Source organism: Lissotriton helveticus, chromosome 6 (genome assembly GCF_964261635.1).
Source record: "Lissotriton helveticus chromosome 6, aLisHel1.1, whole genome shotgun sequence".
Classification (NCBI taxonomy): Eukaryota; Metazoa; Chordata; class Amphibia; order Caudata; family Salamandridae; genus Lissotriton; species Lissotriton helveticus.
Genome location: NC_136067.1, coordinates 2,113,363,868 through 2,113,381,466, shown reverse-complemented (window position 1 = coordinate 2,113,381,466; position 17,599 = coordinate 2,113,363,868). Strand labels below are relative to the sequence as shown.

The 17,599-nt window shown below is 43.4% G+C and overlaps 1 protein-coding gene across 1 annotated transcript in view; it reads right to left on the bottom strand.

Moving 5' to 3' along the window:
• Nucleotides 1-17,599, bottom strand: part of LOC144763074 (NACHT, LRR and PYD domains-containing protein 12-like) — a 699,377-nt gene that overhangs the window by 273,773 nt on the left and 408,005 nt on the right. The window contains exon 5 of the mRNA XM_078648376.1: nt 5,078-5,251. Within this exon, the coding sequence (XP_078504502.1) occupies nt 5,078-5,251 (174 nt within the window). The remainder of the gene's footprint in view (nt 1-5,077; nt 5,252-17,599) is intronic.

Genomic DNA, 17,599 nt, shown 5'->3' with positions numbered 1-17,599 from the left:
CATCTAGTAAAGTTCTGAAGGACTGAAGTCTTGTTGAAGACCGCACTGTTTCTTCTGACTTGAGAGAGACATCTAGTAAAGTTCTGAAGGACTGAAGTCTTGTTGAAGGCAGCACGGTTTCTTCAGACTTGAGAGAAGCATCTAGTAAAGTTCTGAAGGACTGACGTCTTGTTTAAGACCACACTGTTTTATTGTGACTTGAGAGAGACACCTAGTAAAGTTCTGAAGGACTGAAGTCTTGTTAAAGACTACACTGTTTCTTCTGACTTGAGAGAGACATCTAGTAAAGTTCTGAAGGACTGAAGTCTTGTGGAAGGCCACACTGATTCTTCTGACTTGAGAGAGACATCTAGTAAAGTTCTGAAGGACTGAAGTCTTGTTGAAGACCACACTGTTTCTTCTGACTTGAGAGAGACATATAGTAAAGTTCTGTTGGACTGAAGTCTTGTTGAAGACCGCACTGCTTCTTCTGACTTGAGAGAGACATCTAGTAAAGTTCTGAAGGACTGAAGTCTTGTTGAAGGCCCCACTGTTTCTTCTGACTTGAGAGAGACATCTAGTAAACTTCTGTTGGACTGAAGTCTTGTTGAAGACCGCACTGTTTCTTCTGACTTGAGAGCGACATCTAGTAAAGTTCTGTTCGACTGAAGTCTTGTTGAAGACCGCACTGTTTCTTCTGACTTGAGAACGACATCTAGTAAAGTTCTGTTCGACTGAAGTCTTGTTGAAGACCGCACTGTTTCTTCTGACTTGAGAGAGACATCTAGTAAAGTTCTGAAGGACTGAAGTCTTGTTGAAGACCGTACTGTTTCTTTTGACTTGAGAGAGACATCTAGTAAAGTTCTGAAGGACTGAAGTCTTGTTAAAGACCACACTGTTTCTTCTGACTTGAGAGAGACATCTAGTAAAGTTCTGAAGGACTGAAGTCTTGTTGAAGACCGCACTGTTTCTTCTGACTTGAGAGAGACATCTAGTAAAGTTCTGAAGGACTGAAGTCTTGTTGAAGGCCGCACTGTTTCTTCTGACTTGAGAGAGACATCTAGTAAAGTTCTGAAGGACTGAAGTCTTGTTGAAGGCAGCACGGTTTCTTCTGACTTGAGAGATGCATCTAGTAAAGTTCTGAAGGACTGAAGTCTTGTTCAAGACCACACTGTTCTATTGTGACTTGAGAGAGACATCTAGTAAAGTTCTGAAGGACTGTAGTCTTGTTAAAGACCGTACTGTTTCTTCTGACTCAAAAGGACATCTAGTAAAGTTCTGAAGGACTGAAGTCTTGTTAAAGACCGCACTGTTTCTTCTGACTTGAGAGAGACATCTAGTAAAGTTCTGAAGGACTGAAGTCTTGTTGAAGGCAGCACGGTTTCTTCAGACTTGACAGATGCATCTAGTAAAGTTCTGAAGGACTGAAGTCTTGTTAAAGACAACACTGTTTCTTCTGACTCAAAAGGACATCTAGTAAAGTTCTGAAGGACTGAAGTCTTGTTAAAGACCACACTGTTTCTTCTGACTTGAGAGAGACATCTCGTAAAGTTCTGAAGGACTGAAGTCTTGTTAAAGACCGCACTGTTTCTTCTGACTTGAGAGAGACATCTAGTAAAGTTCTGAAGGACTGAAGTCTTGTTGAAGGCCGCACTGTTTCTTCTGACTTGAGAGAGACATCTAGTAAAGTTCTGAAGGACTGAAGTCTTGTTAAAGGCTGCACTGTTTCTTCTGACTTGAGAGAGACATCTAGTAAAGTTCTGAAGGACTGAAGTCTTGTTGAAGGCCGCACTGTTTCTTCTGACTTGAGAGAGACATATAGTAAAGTTCTGAAGGACTGAAGTCTTGTTGAAGGCAGCACGGTTTCTTCTGACTCAAAAGGACATCTAGTAAAGTTCTGAAGGACTGAAGTCTTGTTGAAGACCGCACTGTTTCTTCTGACTTGAGAGAGACATCTAGTAAAGTTCTGAAGGACTGAAGTCTTGTTGAAGGCCGCACTGTTTCTTCTGACTTGAGAGAGACATCTAGTAAAGTTCTGAAGGACTGAAGTCTTGTTGAAGGCAGCACGGTTTCTTCTGACTTGAGAGATGCATCTAGTAAAGTTCTGAAGGACTGAAGTCTTGTTCAAGACCACACTGTTCTATTGTGACTTGAGAGAGACATCTAGTAAAGTTCTGAAGGACTGTAGTCTTGTTAAAGACCGTACTGTTTCTTCTGACTCAAAAGGACATCTAGTAAAGTTCTGAAGGACTGAAGTCTTGTTAAAGACCGCACTGTTTCTTCTGACTTGAGAGAGACATCTAGTAAAGTTCTGAAGGACTGAAGTCTTGTTGAAGGCAGCACGGTTTCTTCAGACTTGACAGATGCATCTAGTAAAGTTCTGAAGGACTGAAGTCTTGTTAAAGACAACACTGTTTCTTCTGACTCAAAAGGACATCTAGTAAAGTTCTGAAGGACTGAAGTCTTGTTAAAGACCACACTGTTTCTTCTGACTTGAGAGAGACATCTCGTAAAGTTCTGAAGGACTGAAGTCTTGTTAAAGACCGCACTGTTTCTTCTGACTTGAGAGAGACATCTAGTAAAGTTCTGAAGGACTGAAGTCTTGTTGAAGGCCGCACTGTTTCTTCTGACTTGAGAGAGACATCTAGTAAAGTTCTGAAGGACTGAAGTCTTGTTAAAGGCTGCACTGTTTCTTCTGACTTGAGAGAGACATCTAGTAAAGTTCTGAAGGACTGAAGTCTTGTTGAAGGCCGCACTGTTTCTTCTGACTTGAGAGAGACATATAGTAAAGTTCTGAAGGACTGAAGTCTTGTTGAAGGCAGCACGGTTTCTTCTGACTTGAGAGATGCATCTAGTAAAGTTCTGAAGGACTGAAGTCTTGTTCAAGACCACACTGTTTCTTCTGACTTGAGAGAGACATCTAGTAAAGTTCTGAAGGACTGAAGTCTTGTTCAAGACCACACTGTTTTATTGTGACTTGAGAGAGACATCTAGTAAAGTTCTGAAGGACTGAAGTCTTGTTAAAGACCGCACTGTTTCTTCTGACTTGAGAGAGACATCTAGTAAAGTTCTGAAGGACTGAAGTCTTGTTGAAGACCACATTGTTTCTTCTGACTTGAGAGAGACATCTAGTAAAGTTCTGAAGGACTGAAAACTTGTTCAAGACCACACTGTTTTATTGTGACTTGAGAGAGACATCTAGTAAAGTTCTGAAGGACTAAAGTCTTGTTGAAGACCGCACTGTTTCTTCTGACTTGAGAGAGACATCTAGTAAAGTTCTGAAGGACTGAAGTCTTGTTCAAGACCACACTGTTTTATTGTGACTTGAGAGAGACACCTAGTAAAGTTCTGAAGGACTAAGTCTTGTTGAAGACCGCACTGTTTCTTCTGACTTGAGAGAGACATCTAGTAAAGTTCTGAAGGACTGAAGTCTTGTTCAAGACCACACTGTTTTATTGTGACTTGAGAGAGACATCTAGTAAAGATCTGAAGGACTTAAATCTTGTTAAAGACACACTGTTTATTCTAATTCAAAAGGACATCTAATAATGACTGAATTAGAATCAGAAATCTTTCATTTTCAAGAAATGAATTCTTACAGGAATGTGGCACACTTTTATATGTGAAAAACAAGGGCCCCCTGAATAGAAATAACTATTCCTAGGACAGGGAAATAAACAAGTGTGTGAAAACTTCCTAGGCAATCATGAACAAGGAAACTAATGCAAGGAGGGACGGACAACTAAATAAAGGCATATACATACATGTATTATTTATTTATCAAAAAACATATTTTATACACAAGATTGTTTAAAAGGGACAATTCATAAATCACAATAAACAAAATAGATTATTAAAAACAATACTACAGCATCAACATAAAATTAGATCAACAGTTAATAATAAAACCAAAGGTGGCAAGTATATTTCGACGCGCGTTTCGGCGTGTAAGACAACGCCTTCTTCAGGAGCCACACAATTTTTAAAATCAGGGACAGGGTGTAATTGTCTTCGTGCCTTTTCTTAATATGGCTACGATTCCTAACGTGCACCGCAGAAAGTCCAAAGAGGATAGGGTATCTCTTACATCAATGATAAGTTTACCACAAATACAATGAATAGAAATTTTATATAATTATGAATAACATACATCTTTTAAATTCATAAAAAGGAGAGAAAAATGTGCTTCTAAAAATTCATCTTAAATAATTACATCACGTACTAATCATCACACAATTATGTGCAGCCCGTTAAGTTATTGCACAATACCTTAATTACATCATTACATAGAGGACAGTTCAAATACAGGACCAGTCTAGCCCTGATACTATGGACCTACCAAACTGCAGCTACAAAACAATGGATTCTTGAATACCCCTTCAGCCAGAATATCAGAGCCTATATCAAATGATGTCCCCCCGATTGGCCTCGTCAAAATATAGACCACAGATCTTGAGTTACTGTATCTAGATGATAGGCCAGACCTCTTGACTTTGTCAATGCTTGTTTAGATAGCAACTGTCTCATGGGATATAAATGGTGACGTGCATAGTGTCAGTAGTAGGTTTGTTTAAGAAGATGACACATGAAAGGCTGACATGAAGTGATAGTGATTGCATGAAAGGAGGGTGCGTGTGAACATGGATGAAGCCGCTAACAACATGTGAGCCCTTCAGAGCCTGCTTTGTTGATGGTTCTTGCCTCCTCTGGGGGAGAAATATGTAGAGCCCCCTCCCCCCCCCTCAGCACCCCTGCCACAGTAACTGCCAGAAAAAGGCCTCCACTCTTCGGACTGACGGCCCTCCAGATACTGAGGGTCGTGGTGGCCCTGGGGCCAGATAGCGATCGCACTAGAATAGGAACCCGTGACTGAAAGATGCAGACAGAGCCCTGGCATGGGTGCATTTGCTCACTGAGCCATCTCATTACAATATGAACAGACAGGGGAACCTCACTGTATCCTATAACTGCTGCTGACAACAGAAGAGAGGTTTATACTCAAAAGAGGATCCCCCACGCCTGACCCTAACATGGACTTGGTGGGAATGACGTAACACCCCTCCCCCCAAAGAACATGAGGAAGAAAGACTTGCCTTACCTGAGCTCCCGAACGCGGCTCCGCGGATCCCCCAGCGCCGCGCACAGCACGGATATGTCTGGCTCTGGCACCGGCGCCTCCTCATCAGAGAACCAGGGATCAGGTGAACTCTCCTCATCGGAGGACCTGGGATCAGGTGACCACTCCTCATCCCACAGGTAACAGTCTTCGAGTCTGTGGAAGAAAGAGCAGCCGTGAGCATCACGAGGTCAGTGCAGGAGTCAGTGCAGGGGTCAGTGCAGGGGTCAGGGCAAAGCTGTCTTTACTGGTGTCTGTCTTCTCCAGAGTTAGAAGGTGTTTACTGTTAATGAGGACAGGGTTTTACTAACAGTGAAAGGCTGAGCTGCTCCTGTCCCAGGAGGCATCAGGGAGACGAGCACCCCGACCTCTGACCCCTCGAGCCCCACAGCGGAAACGGAAATAGCGCCTGGAAGACTCCAGACTGGGACATGTTTTAAATGATCTGATTGGTCAAACAACTATGAAGATTGCCGTAGGAGCAGCACTGAGTTCTTAAAAGCAGCTTGAGCTAGCATAACCCAGTACACAATACTCTTTACCTGTAGTTACTAAGAGTACTGTAAACACATTTAGATTAGGTCTGTACTATAATGTTGAATCTAAAGCTGTGTTTTAAAAAAATATATTATTGTTTTTTAATAGTATATTTTCACATTGTAATGGTTTGTGGCAAATCCTACAATAAATAAATATATTTGATTATTTACGAATTATTCAACAGCGTAAAAGCTCCCAGTAGGGAAGAAAAGAATAAATGAATAAGCCAACTTTGTAACTGCCAACAGGGAGCTACAGAATGAATGAATGAATGAAAGAATAAAGCGCAACTACAACTCAGATCAGGTAAGAACAGAATGAATGAATAACGGTCCCCAGGAGCTTCCACAAAGGAACTACACAATGAATAAACAAAACACACGTAGAGCTCCCATTAGAGAACTAAAGAATGAATGAATAAAGCACACGTGAAGCTCCCACAGGGGAACTGCACAATGAGTGAATAAAGCACATGTACAGCTCGCACTAGTCAACTACACAATGAATGAATGAAGCACAAGTAGAGCTCCAATTACTGAACTGCAGAATGAATGAGTGAAGCACATGCAGAGCTACCACAAAGGAACTGCACAATGAATGAATACATCACTAGGGAACTGCACAGTGAATGAATAAAGCACCGGTAGAGCTCTCATTAGGGAACTGCACAGTGAATGAATAAAGCACCGGTAGAGCTCTCATTAGGGAACTGCACAGTGAATGAATAAAGCACCGGTAGAGCTCTCACTAGGGAACTGCACAGTGAATGAATAAAGCACCGGTAGAGCTCTCATTAGGGAACTGCACAGGGAATGATTAAAGCACCGGTAGAGCTCTCATTAGGGAACTGCACAGTGAATGAATAAAGCACCGGTAGAGCTCTCATTAGGGAACTGCACAGTGAATGAATAAAGCACCGGTAGAGCTCTCATTAGGGAACTGCACAGTGAATGAATAAAGCACCGGTAGAGCTCTCATTAGGGAACTGCACAGTGAATGAATAAAGCACCGATAGAGCTCTCATTAGGGAACTGCACAGTGAATGAATAAAGCACCGGTAGAGCTCTCATTAGGGAACTGCACAGTGAATGAATAAAGCACACGTAGAGCTCTCATTAGGGAACTGCACAATGAATGAATAAAGCACCGGTAGAGCTCTCTTTAGGGAACTGCACAGTGAATGAATAAAGCACATGTAGAGCTCTCATTAGGGTACTGCACAGTGAATGAATAAAGCACCGGTAGAGCTCTCTTTAGGGAACTGCACAGTGAATGAATAAAGCACCGGTAGAGCTCTCATTAGGGAACTGCACAGTGAATGAATAAAGCACCGGTAGAGCTCTCATTAGGGAACTGCACAGTGAATGAATAAAGCACCGGTAGAGCTCCCATTAGGGAAGTGCACAGTGAATAAAGCACCGGTAGAGCTCTCATTAGGGAAGTACACAGTGAATGAATAAAGCACCGGTAGAGCTCTCATTAGGGAACTGCACAGTGAATGAATAAAGCACCGGTGAAGCTCTCATTAGGGAACTGCACAGTGAATGAATAAAGCACCGGTAGAGCTCTCATTAGGGAACTGCACAGTGAATGAATAAAGCACCGGTAGAGCTCTCATTAGGGAAGTATACAGTGAATGAATAAAGCACCGGTAGAGCTCTCATTAGGGAAGTACACAGTGAATGAATAAAGCACCGGTAGAGCTCTCATTAGGGAAGTATACAGTGAATGAATAAAGCACCGGTAGAGCTCTCATTAGGGAAGTACACAGTGAATGAATAAAGCACCGGTAGAGCTCTCATTAGGGAAGTACACAGTGAATGAATAAAGCACCGGTAGAGCTCTCATTAGGGAAGTATACAGTGAATGAATAAAGCACCGGTAGAGCTCTCATTAGAGAACCACACAATGAATGAATAAAGCACAGGTAGATCTTTCTTTAGGGAACTGCACAGGGAATGAATAAAGCACCGGTGGAGCTCTCATTAGGGAGCTGCACAGTGAATGAATAAAGCACCTGTGGAGCTCTCATTAGGGAACTGCACAGGGAATGAATAAAGCACCCGTGGAGCTCTCATTAGGGAACTGCACAGGGAATGAATAAAGCACCCGTGGAGCTCTCATTAGGGAACTGCACAGTGAATGAATAAAGCACCGGTAGAGCTCCCATTAGGGAAGTATAGAGTGAATGAATAAAGCACACGTAGAGCTCTCCTTAGGGAACTGCACAGTGAATGAATAAAGCACACGTAGAGCTCTCCTTAGGGAACTCCACAGTGAATGAATAAAGCACCGGTAGAGCTCTCATTAGGGAACTGCACAGTGAATGAATAAAGCACCGGTAGAGCTCTCATTAGGGAAGTACACAGTGAATGAATAAAGCACCGGTAGAGCTCTCATTAGGGAACAGCACAGTGAATGAATAAAGCACCGGTAGAGCTCTCATTAGGGAACTGCACAATGAATGAATAAAGCACCGGTATAGCTCTCATTAGGGAACTGCACAGTGAATGAATAAAGCACCGGTAGAGCTCTCATTAGGGAACTGCACAGTGAATGAATAAAGCACCGGTAGAGCTCTCATTAGGGAAGTACACAGTGAATGAATAAAGCACCGGTAGAGCTCTCATTAGGGAACTGCAAAGTGAATGAATAAAGCACCGGTAGAGCTCTCATTAGGAAAGTACACAGTGAATGAATAAAGCACCGGTAGAGCTCTCTTTAGTGAACTGCACAGTGAATGAATAAAGCACCGGTAGAGCTCTCATTAGGGAACTGCACAATGAATGAATAAAGCACCGGTAGAGCTCTCATTAGGGAACTGCACAGGGAATGAATAAAGCACCGGTAGAGCTCTCATTAGGGAACTGCACAATGAAAGAATAAAGCACCGGTAGAGCTCTCATTAGGGAACTGCACAGTGAATGAATAAAGCACACGTAGAGCTCTCATTAGGGAACTGCACAATGAATGAATAAAGCACCGGTAGAGCTCTCATTAGGGAACTGCACAGTGAATGAATAAAGCACCCGTAGAGCTCTCATTAGGGAACTGCACAATGAATGAATAAAACACCGGTAGAGCTCTCATTAGGGAACTGCACAATGAATTAATAAAGAACCGGTAGAGCTCTCATTAGGGAACTGCCTAGTGAATGAATAAAGCACCGGTGGACCTCTCATTAGGGAACTGCACAGGGAATGAATAAAGCACCGGTAGAGCTCTCATTAGGGAACTGCACAATGAAAGAATAAAGCACCGGTAGAGCTTTCATTAGGGAACTGCACAGGGAATGAATAAAGCACCGGTAGAGCTCTCATTAGGGAACTGCACAATGAATGAATAAAGCACCGGTAGAGCTCTCATTAGGGAACTGCACAGTGAATGAATAAAGCACCGGTAGAGCTCTCATTAGGGAACTGCACAATGAATGAATAAAGCACCGGTAGAGCTCTCATTAGGGAACTGCACAATGTATGAATAAAGCACCGGTAGAGCTCTCATTAGGGAACTGCACAGTGAATGAATAAAGCACCGGTAGAGCTCTCATTAGGGAACTGCACAGTGAATGAATAAAGCACCGGTAGAGCTCTCATTAGGGAACTGCACAATGAATGAATAAAGCACCGGTAGAGCTCTCATTAGGGAAGTACACAGTGAATGAATAAAGCACACGTAGAGCTCTCATTAGGGAAGTATACAGTGAATGAATGAAGCACCGGTAGAGCTCTCATTAGGGAACTGCACAGTGAATGAATAAAGCACCGGTAGAGCTCTCATTAGGGAACTGCACAATGAATGAAAAAAGCACCGGTAGAGCTCTCATTAGGGAACTTCACAATGAATGAATAAAGCACCGGTAGAGCTCTCATTAGGGAACTGCACAATGAATGAATAAAGCACCGGTAGAGCTCTCATTAGGGAACTGCACAGTGAATGAATAAAGCACCGGTAGAGCTCTCATTAGGGAACTGCCTAATGAATGAATAAAGCACCGGTAGAGCTCTCATTAGGGAAGTGCACAGTGAATAAATAAAGCACCGGTAGAGCTCTCATTAGGGAACTGCACAGTGAATGAATAAAGCACCGGTAGAGCTCTCATTAGGGAACTGCACAGTGAATAAATAAAGCACCGGTAGAGCTCTCATTAGGGAACTGCACAGTGAATGAATAAAGCACACGTAGAGCTCTCATTAGGGAACTGCACAATGAATGAATAAAGCACCGGTAGAGCTCTCTTTAGGGAACTGCACAGTGAATGAATAAAGCACACGTAGAGCTCTCATTAGGGAACTGCACAGTGAATGAATAAAGCACCGGTAGAGCTCTCTTTAGGGAACTGCACAGTGAATGAATAAAGCACCGGTAGAGCTCTCATTAGGGAACTGCACAGTGAATGAATAAAGCACCGGTAGAGCTCTCATTAGGGAACTGCACAGTGAATGAATAAAGCACCGGTAGAGCTCCCATTAGGGAAGTACACAGTGAATAAAGCACCGGTAGAGCTCTCATTAGGGAAGTACACAGTGAATGAATAAAGCACCGGTAGAGCTCTCATTAGGGAACTGCACAGTGAATGAATAAAGCACCGGTAGAGCTCTCATTAGGGAACTGCACAGTGAATGAATAAAGCACCGGTAGAGCTCTCATTAGGGAACTGCACAGTGAATGAATAAAGCACCGGTAGAGCTCTCATTAGGGAACTGCACAGTGAATGAATAAAGCACATGTAGAGCTCTCATTAGGGAACTGCACAGTGAATGAATAAAGCACCGGTGGAGCTCTCATTAGGGAACTGCACAGGGAATGAATAAAGCACACGTAGAGCTCCCATTAGGGAACTGCACAATGAATGAATAAAGCACCGGTAGAGCTCTCATTAAGGAACTGCACAATGAATGAATAAAGCACCGGTAGAGCTCTCATTAGGGAACTGCACAGTGAATGAATAAAGCACACGTAGAGCTCTCATTAGGGAACTGCAAGGTGAATGATTAAAGCACCTGTAGAGCTCTCATTAGGGAACTGCACAGTGAATGAATAAAGCACCGGTAGAGCTCTCATTAGAGAACCACACAATGAATGAATAAAGCACCGGTAGAGCTCTCATTAGGGAACTGCACAGTGAATGAATAAAGCACCGGTAGAGCTCTCATTAGGGAAGTGCACAGTGAATGAATAAAGCACCGGTAGAGCTCTCATTAGGGAAGTGCACAGTGAATGAATAAAGCACCGGTAGAGCTCTCATTAGGGAACTGCACAATGAATGAATAAAGCACCGGTAGAGCTCTCATTAGGGAACTGCACAATGAATGAATAAAGCACCGGTAGAGCTCTCATTAGGGAACTGCACAGTGAATGAATAAAGCACACGTAGAGCTCTCATTAGGGAACTGCACAGTGAATGAATAAAGCACACGTAGAGCTCTCATTAGGGAACTGCAAGGTGAATGATTAAAGCACCGGTAGAGCTCTTATTAGGGAACTGCACAGTGAATGAATAAAGCACCGGTAGAGCTCTCATTAGAGAACCACACAATGAATGAATAAAGCACCGGTAGAGCTCTCATTAGGGAACTGCACAGTGAATGAATAAAGCACCGGTAGAGCTCTCATTAGGGAACTGCACAGTGAATGAATAAAGCACCGGTAGAGCTCTCATTAGGGAACTGCACAGTGAATGAATAAAGCACCGGTAGAGCTCTCATTAGGGAACTGCACAGTGAATGAATAAAGCACCGGTAGAGCTCTCATTAGGGAACAGCACAGTGAATGAATAAAGCACACGTAGAGCTCTCATTAGGGAACTGCACAATGAATGAATAAAGCACACGTAGAGCTCTCATTAGGGAACTGCACAGGGAATGAATAAAGCACCGGTAGAGCTCTCATTAGGGAACTGCACAATGAATGAATAAAGCACCGGTAGAGCTCTCATTAGGGAACTGCACAATGAATGAATAAAGCACCGGTAGAGCTCTCATTAGGGAACTGCACAGTGAATGAATAAAGCACCGGTAGAGCTCTCATTAGGGAACTGCACAGTGAATGAATAAAGCACCGATAGAGCTCTCATTAGGGAACTGCACAATGAATGAATAAAGCACCGGTAGAGCTCTCATTAGGGAACTTCACAATGAATGAATAAAGCACCGGTAGAGCTCTCATTAGGGAACTGCACAATGAATGAATAAAGCACCGGTAGAGCTCTCATTAGGGAAGTATACAGTGAATGAATGAAGCACCGGTAGAGCTCTCATTAGGGAACTGCACAGTGAATGAATAAAGCACCGGTAGAGCTCTCATTAGGGAACTGCACAATGAATGAAAAAAGCACCGGTAGAGCTCTCATTAGGGAACTTCACAATGAATGAATAAAGCACCGGTAGAGCTCTCATTAGGGAACTGCACAATGAATGAATAAAGCACCGGTAGAGCTCTCATTAGGGAACTGCACAGTGAATGAATAAAGCACCGGTAGAGCTCTCATTAGGGAACTGCCTAATGAATGAATAAAGCACCGGTAGAGCTCTCATTAGGGAAGTGCACAGTGAATAAATAAAGCACCGGTAGAGCTCTCATTAGGGAACTGCACAGTGAATGAATAAAGCACCGGTAGAGCTCTCATTAGGGAACTGCACAGTGAATAAATAAAGCACCGGTAGAGCTCTCATTAGGGAACTGCACAGTGAATGAATAAAGCACACATAGAGCTCTCATTAGGGAACTGCACAATGAATGAATAAAGCACCGGTAGAGCTCTCTTTAGGGAACTGCACAGTGAATGAATAAAGCACAAGTAGAGCTCTCATTAGGGAACTGCACAGTGAATGAATAAAGCACCGGTAGAGCTCTCTTTAGGGAACTGCACAGTGAATGAATAAAGCACCGGTAGAGCTCTCATTAGGGAACTGCACAGTGAATGAATAAAGCACCGGTAGAGCTCTCATTAGGGAACTGCACAGTGAATGAATAAAGCACCGGTAGAGCTCCCATTAGGGAAGTACACAGTGAATAAAGCACCGGTAGAGCTCTCATTAGGGAAGTACACAGTGAATGAATAAAGCACCGGTAGAGCTCTCATTAGGGAACTGCACAGTGAATGAATAAAGCACCGGTAGAGCTCTCATTAGGGAACTGCACAGTGAATGAATAAAGCACCGGTAGAGCTCTCATTAGGGAACTGCACAGTGAATGAATAAAGCACCGGTAGAGCTCTCATTAGGGAACTGCACAGTGAATGAATAAAGCACATGTAGAGCTCTCATTAGGGAACTGCACAGTGAATGAATAAAGCACCGGTGGAGCTCTCATTAGGGAACTGCACAGGGAATGAATAAAGCACACGTAGAGCTCCCATTAGGGAACTGCACAATGAATGAATAAAGCACCGGTAGAGCTCTCATTAAGGAACTGCACAATGAATGAATAAAGCACCGGTAGAGCTCTCATTAGGGAACTGCACAGTGAATGAATAAAGCACACGTAGAGCTCTCATTAGGGAACTGCAAGGTGAATGATTAAAGCACCTGTAGAGCTCTCATTAGGGAACTGCACAGTGAATGAATAAAGCACCGGTAGAGCTCTCATTAGAGAACCACACAATGAATGAATAAAGCACCGGTAGAGCTCTCATTAGGGAACTGCACAGTGAATGAATAAAGCACCGGTAGAGCTCTCATTAGGGAACTGCACAGTGAATGAATAAAGCACCGGTAGAGCTCTCATTAGGGAAGTGCACAGTGAATGAATAAAGCACCGGTAGAGCTCTCATTAGGGAACTGCACAATGAATGAATAAAGCACCGGTAGAGCTCTCATTAGGGAACTGCACAATGAATGAATAAAGCACCGGTAGAGCTCTCATTAGGGAACTGCACAGTGAATGAATAAAGCACACGTAGAGCTCTCATTAGGGAACTGCACAGTGAATGAATAAAGCACACGTAGAGCTCTCATTAGGGAACTGCAAGGTGAATGATTAAAGCACCGGTAGAGCTCTTATTAGGGAACTGCACAGTGAATGAATAAAGCACCGGTAGAGCTCTCATTAGAGAACCACACAATGAATGAATAAAGCACCGGTAGAGCTCTCATTAGGGAACTGCACAGTGAATGAATAAAGCACCGGTAGAGCTCTCATTAGGGAACTGCACAGTGAATGAATAAAGCACCGGTAGAGCTCTCATTAGGGAACTGCACAGTGAATGAATAAAGCACCGGTAGAGCTCTCATTAGGGAACTGCACAGTGAATGAATAAAGCACCGGTAGAGCTCTCATTAGGGAACAGCACAGTGAATGAATAAAGCACACGTAGAGCTCTCATTAGGGAACTGCACAATGAATGAATAAAGCACACGTAGAGCTCTCATTAGGGAACTGCACAGGGAATGAATAAAGCACCGGTAGAGCTCTCATTAGGGAACTGCACAATGAATGAATAAAGCACCGGTAGAGCTCTCATTAGGGAACTGCACAATGAATGAATAAAGCACCGGTAGAGCTCTCATTAGGGAACTGCACAGTGAATGAATAAAGCACACGTAGAGCTCTCATTAGGGACCTGCACAATGAATGAATAAAGCAACGGTAGAGCTCTCATTAGGGAACTGCACAGTGAATGAATAAAGCACCGGGAGAGCTCTCATTAGGGAACTGCACAGTGAATGAATAAACCACCGGTAGAGCTCTCATTAGGGAACTGCACAATGAATGAATAAAGCACCGGTAGAGCTCTCATTAGGGAACTGCACAGTGAATGAATAAAGCACACGTAGAGCTCTCATTAGGGAACTGCAAGGTGAATGATTAAAGCACCGGTAGAGCTCTCATTAGGGAACTGCACAGTGAATGAATAAAGCACCGGTAGAGCTCTCATTAGAGAACCACACAATGAATGAATAAAGCACCGGTAGAGCTCTCATTAGGGAACTGCACAGTGAATGAATAAAGCACCGGTAGAGCTCTTATTAGGGAACTGCACAGTGAATGAATAAAGCACCGGTAGAGCTCTCATTAGGGAACTGCACAGTGAATGAATAAAGCACAGGTAGAGCTCTCATTAGGGAACTGCACAGTGAATGAATAAAGCACCAGTAGAGCTCTCATTAGGGAACTGCACAGTGAATGAATAAAGCACCGGTAGAGCTCCCATTAGGGAAGTACACAGTGAATGAATAAAGCACCGGTAGAGCTCTCATTAGGGAAGTACACAGTGAATGAATAAAGCACCGGTAGAGCTCTCATTAGGGAACTGCACAGTGAATGAATAAAGCACCGGTAGAGCTCACATTTGGGAACTGCACAGTGAATGAATAAAGCACCGGTAGAGCTCTCATTAGGGAACTGCACAATGAATGAATAAAGCACCGGTGGAGCTCTCATTAGGGAACTGCACAGTGAATGAATAAAGCACCGGTAGAGCTCTCATTAGGGAACTGCACAGTGAATGAATAAAGCACCGGTAGAGCTCTCATTAGGGAACTGCAAAGTGAATGAATAAAGCACCGGTAGAGCTCTCATTAGGAAAGTACACAGTGAATGAATAAAGCACCGGTAGAGCTCTCTTTAGTGAACTGCACAGTGAATGAATAAAGCACCGGTAGAGCTCTCATTAGGGAACTGCACAGTGAATGAGTAAAGCACCGGTAGAGCTCTCATTAGGGAAGTACACAGTGAATGAATAAAGCACCGGTAGAGCTCTCATTAGGGAACTGCACAGGGAATGAATAAAGCACCGGTAGAGCTCTCATTAGAGAACTGCACAATGAATGAATAAAGCACACGTAGAGCTCTCATTAGGGAACTGCAAGGTGAATGATTAAAGCACCGGTAGAGCTCTCATTAGGGAATTGCACAGTGAATGAATAAAGCACCGGTAGAGCTCTCACTAGGGAACTGCAAGGTGAATGATTAAAGCACCGGTAGAGCTCTCATTAGGGAACTGCACAATGAATGAATAAAGCACCGGTAGAGCTCTCATTAGGGAACTGCACTGTGAATGAATAAAGCACCGGTAGAGCTCTCATTAGGGAACTGCACAATGAATGAATAAAGCACCGGTAGAGCTCTCATTAGGGAACTGCACAATGAATGAATAAAGCACCGGTAGAGCTCTCATTAGGGAACTGCACAATGAATGAATAAAGCACCGGTAGAGCTCTCATTAGGGAACTGCACAGTGAATGAATAAAGCACACGTAGAGCTCTCATTAGGGAACTGCACAATGAATGAATAAAGCACCGGTAGAGCTCTCATTAGGGAACTGCACAGGGAATGAATAAAGCATCGGTCGAGCTCTCATTAGGGAAGTATACAGTGAATGAATAAAGCACCGGTAGAGCTCTCATTAGGGAACTGCACAGTGAATGAATAAAGCACACGTAGAGCTCTCATTAGGGAACTGCAAGGTGAATGATTAAAGCACCGGTAGAGCTCTCATTAGTGAACTGCACAATGAATGAATAAAGCACCGGTAGAGCTCTCATTAGGGAACTGCACAGTGAATGAATAAAGCACCGGTAGAGCTCTCATTAGGGAACTGCACAGTGAATGAGTAAAGCACCGGTAGAGCTCTCATTAGGGAAGTACACAGTGAATGAATAAAGCACCGGTAGAGCTCTCATTAGGGAACTGCACAGTGAATGAGTAAAGCACCGGTAGAGCTCTCATTAGGGAAGTATACAGTGAATGAATAAAGCACCGGTGGAGCTCTCATTAGGGAACTGCACAGTGAATGAATAAAGCACCGTTAGAGCTCTCATTAGGGAACTGCACAGTGAATGAATAAAGCACCGGTAGAGCTCTCATTAGGGAACTGCACAATGAATGAATAAAGCAACGGTAGAGCTCTCATTGGGGAACTGCACAGTGAATGAATAAAGCACCGGTAGAGATCTCATTAGGGAACTGCACAGTGAATGAATAAAGCACCGGTAGAGCTCTCATTAGGGAAGTACACAGTGAATGAATAAAGCACCGGTAGAGCTCTCATTAGGGAACTGCACAATGAATGAATAAAGCACCGGTAGAGCTCTCATTAGGGAACTGCACAGGGAATGAATAAAGCACCGGTAGAGCTCTCATTAGGGAACTGCACAATGAATGAATAAAGCACACGTAGAGCTCTCATTAGGGAACTGCAAGGTGAATGATTAAAGCACCGGTAGAGCTCTCATTAGGGAATTGCACAGTGAATGAATAAAGCACACGTAGAGCTCTCATTAGGGAACTGCACTGTGAATGAATAAAGCACCGGTAGAGCTCTCATTAGGGAACTGCACAGTGAATGAAAAAAGCACCGGTAGAGCTCTCATTAGGGAAGTACACAGTGAATGAATAAAGCACCGGTAGAGCTCTCACTAGGGAACTGCACAGTGAATGAATAAAGCACCGTTAGAGCTCTCATTAGGGAACTGCACAGTGAATGAATAAAGCACCGGTAGAGCTCTCATTAGGGAACTGCACAATGAATGAATAAAGCAACGGTAGAGCTCTCATTAGGGAACTGCACAGTGAATGAATAAAGCACCGGTAGAGATCTCATTAGGGAACTGCACAGTGAATGAATAAAGCACCGGTAGAGCTCTCATTAGGGAAGTACACAGTGAATGAATAAAGCACCGGTAGAGCTCTCATTAGGGAACTGCACAATGAATGAATAAAGCACCGGTAGAGCTCTCATTAGGGAACTGCACAGGGAATGAATAAAGCACCGGTAGAGCTCTCATTAGGGAACTGCACAATGAATGAATAAAGCACACGTAGAGCTCTCATTAGGGAACTGCAAGGTGAATGATTAAAGCACCGGTAGAGCTCTCATTAGGGAATTGCACAGTGAATGAATAAAGCACACGTAGAGCTCTCACTAGGGAACTGCAAGGTGAATGATTAAAGCACCGGCAGAGCTCTCATTAAGGAACTGCACAATGAATGAATAAAGCACCGGTAGAGCTCTCATTAGG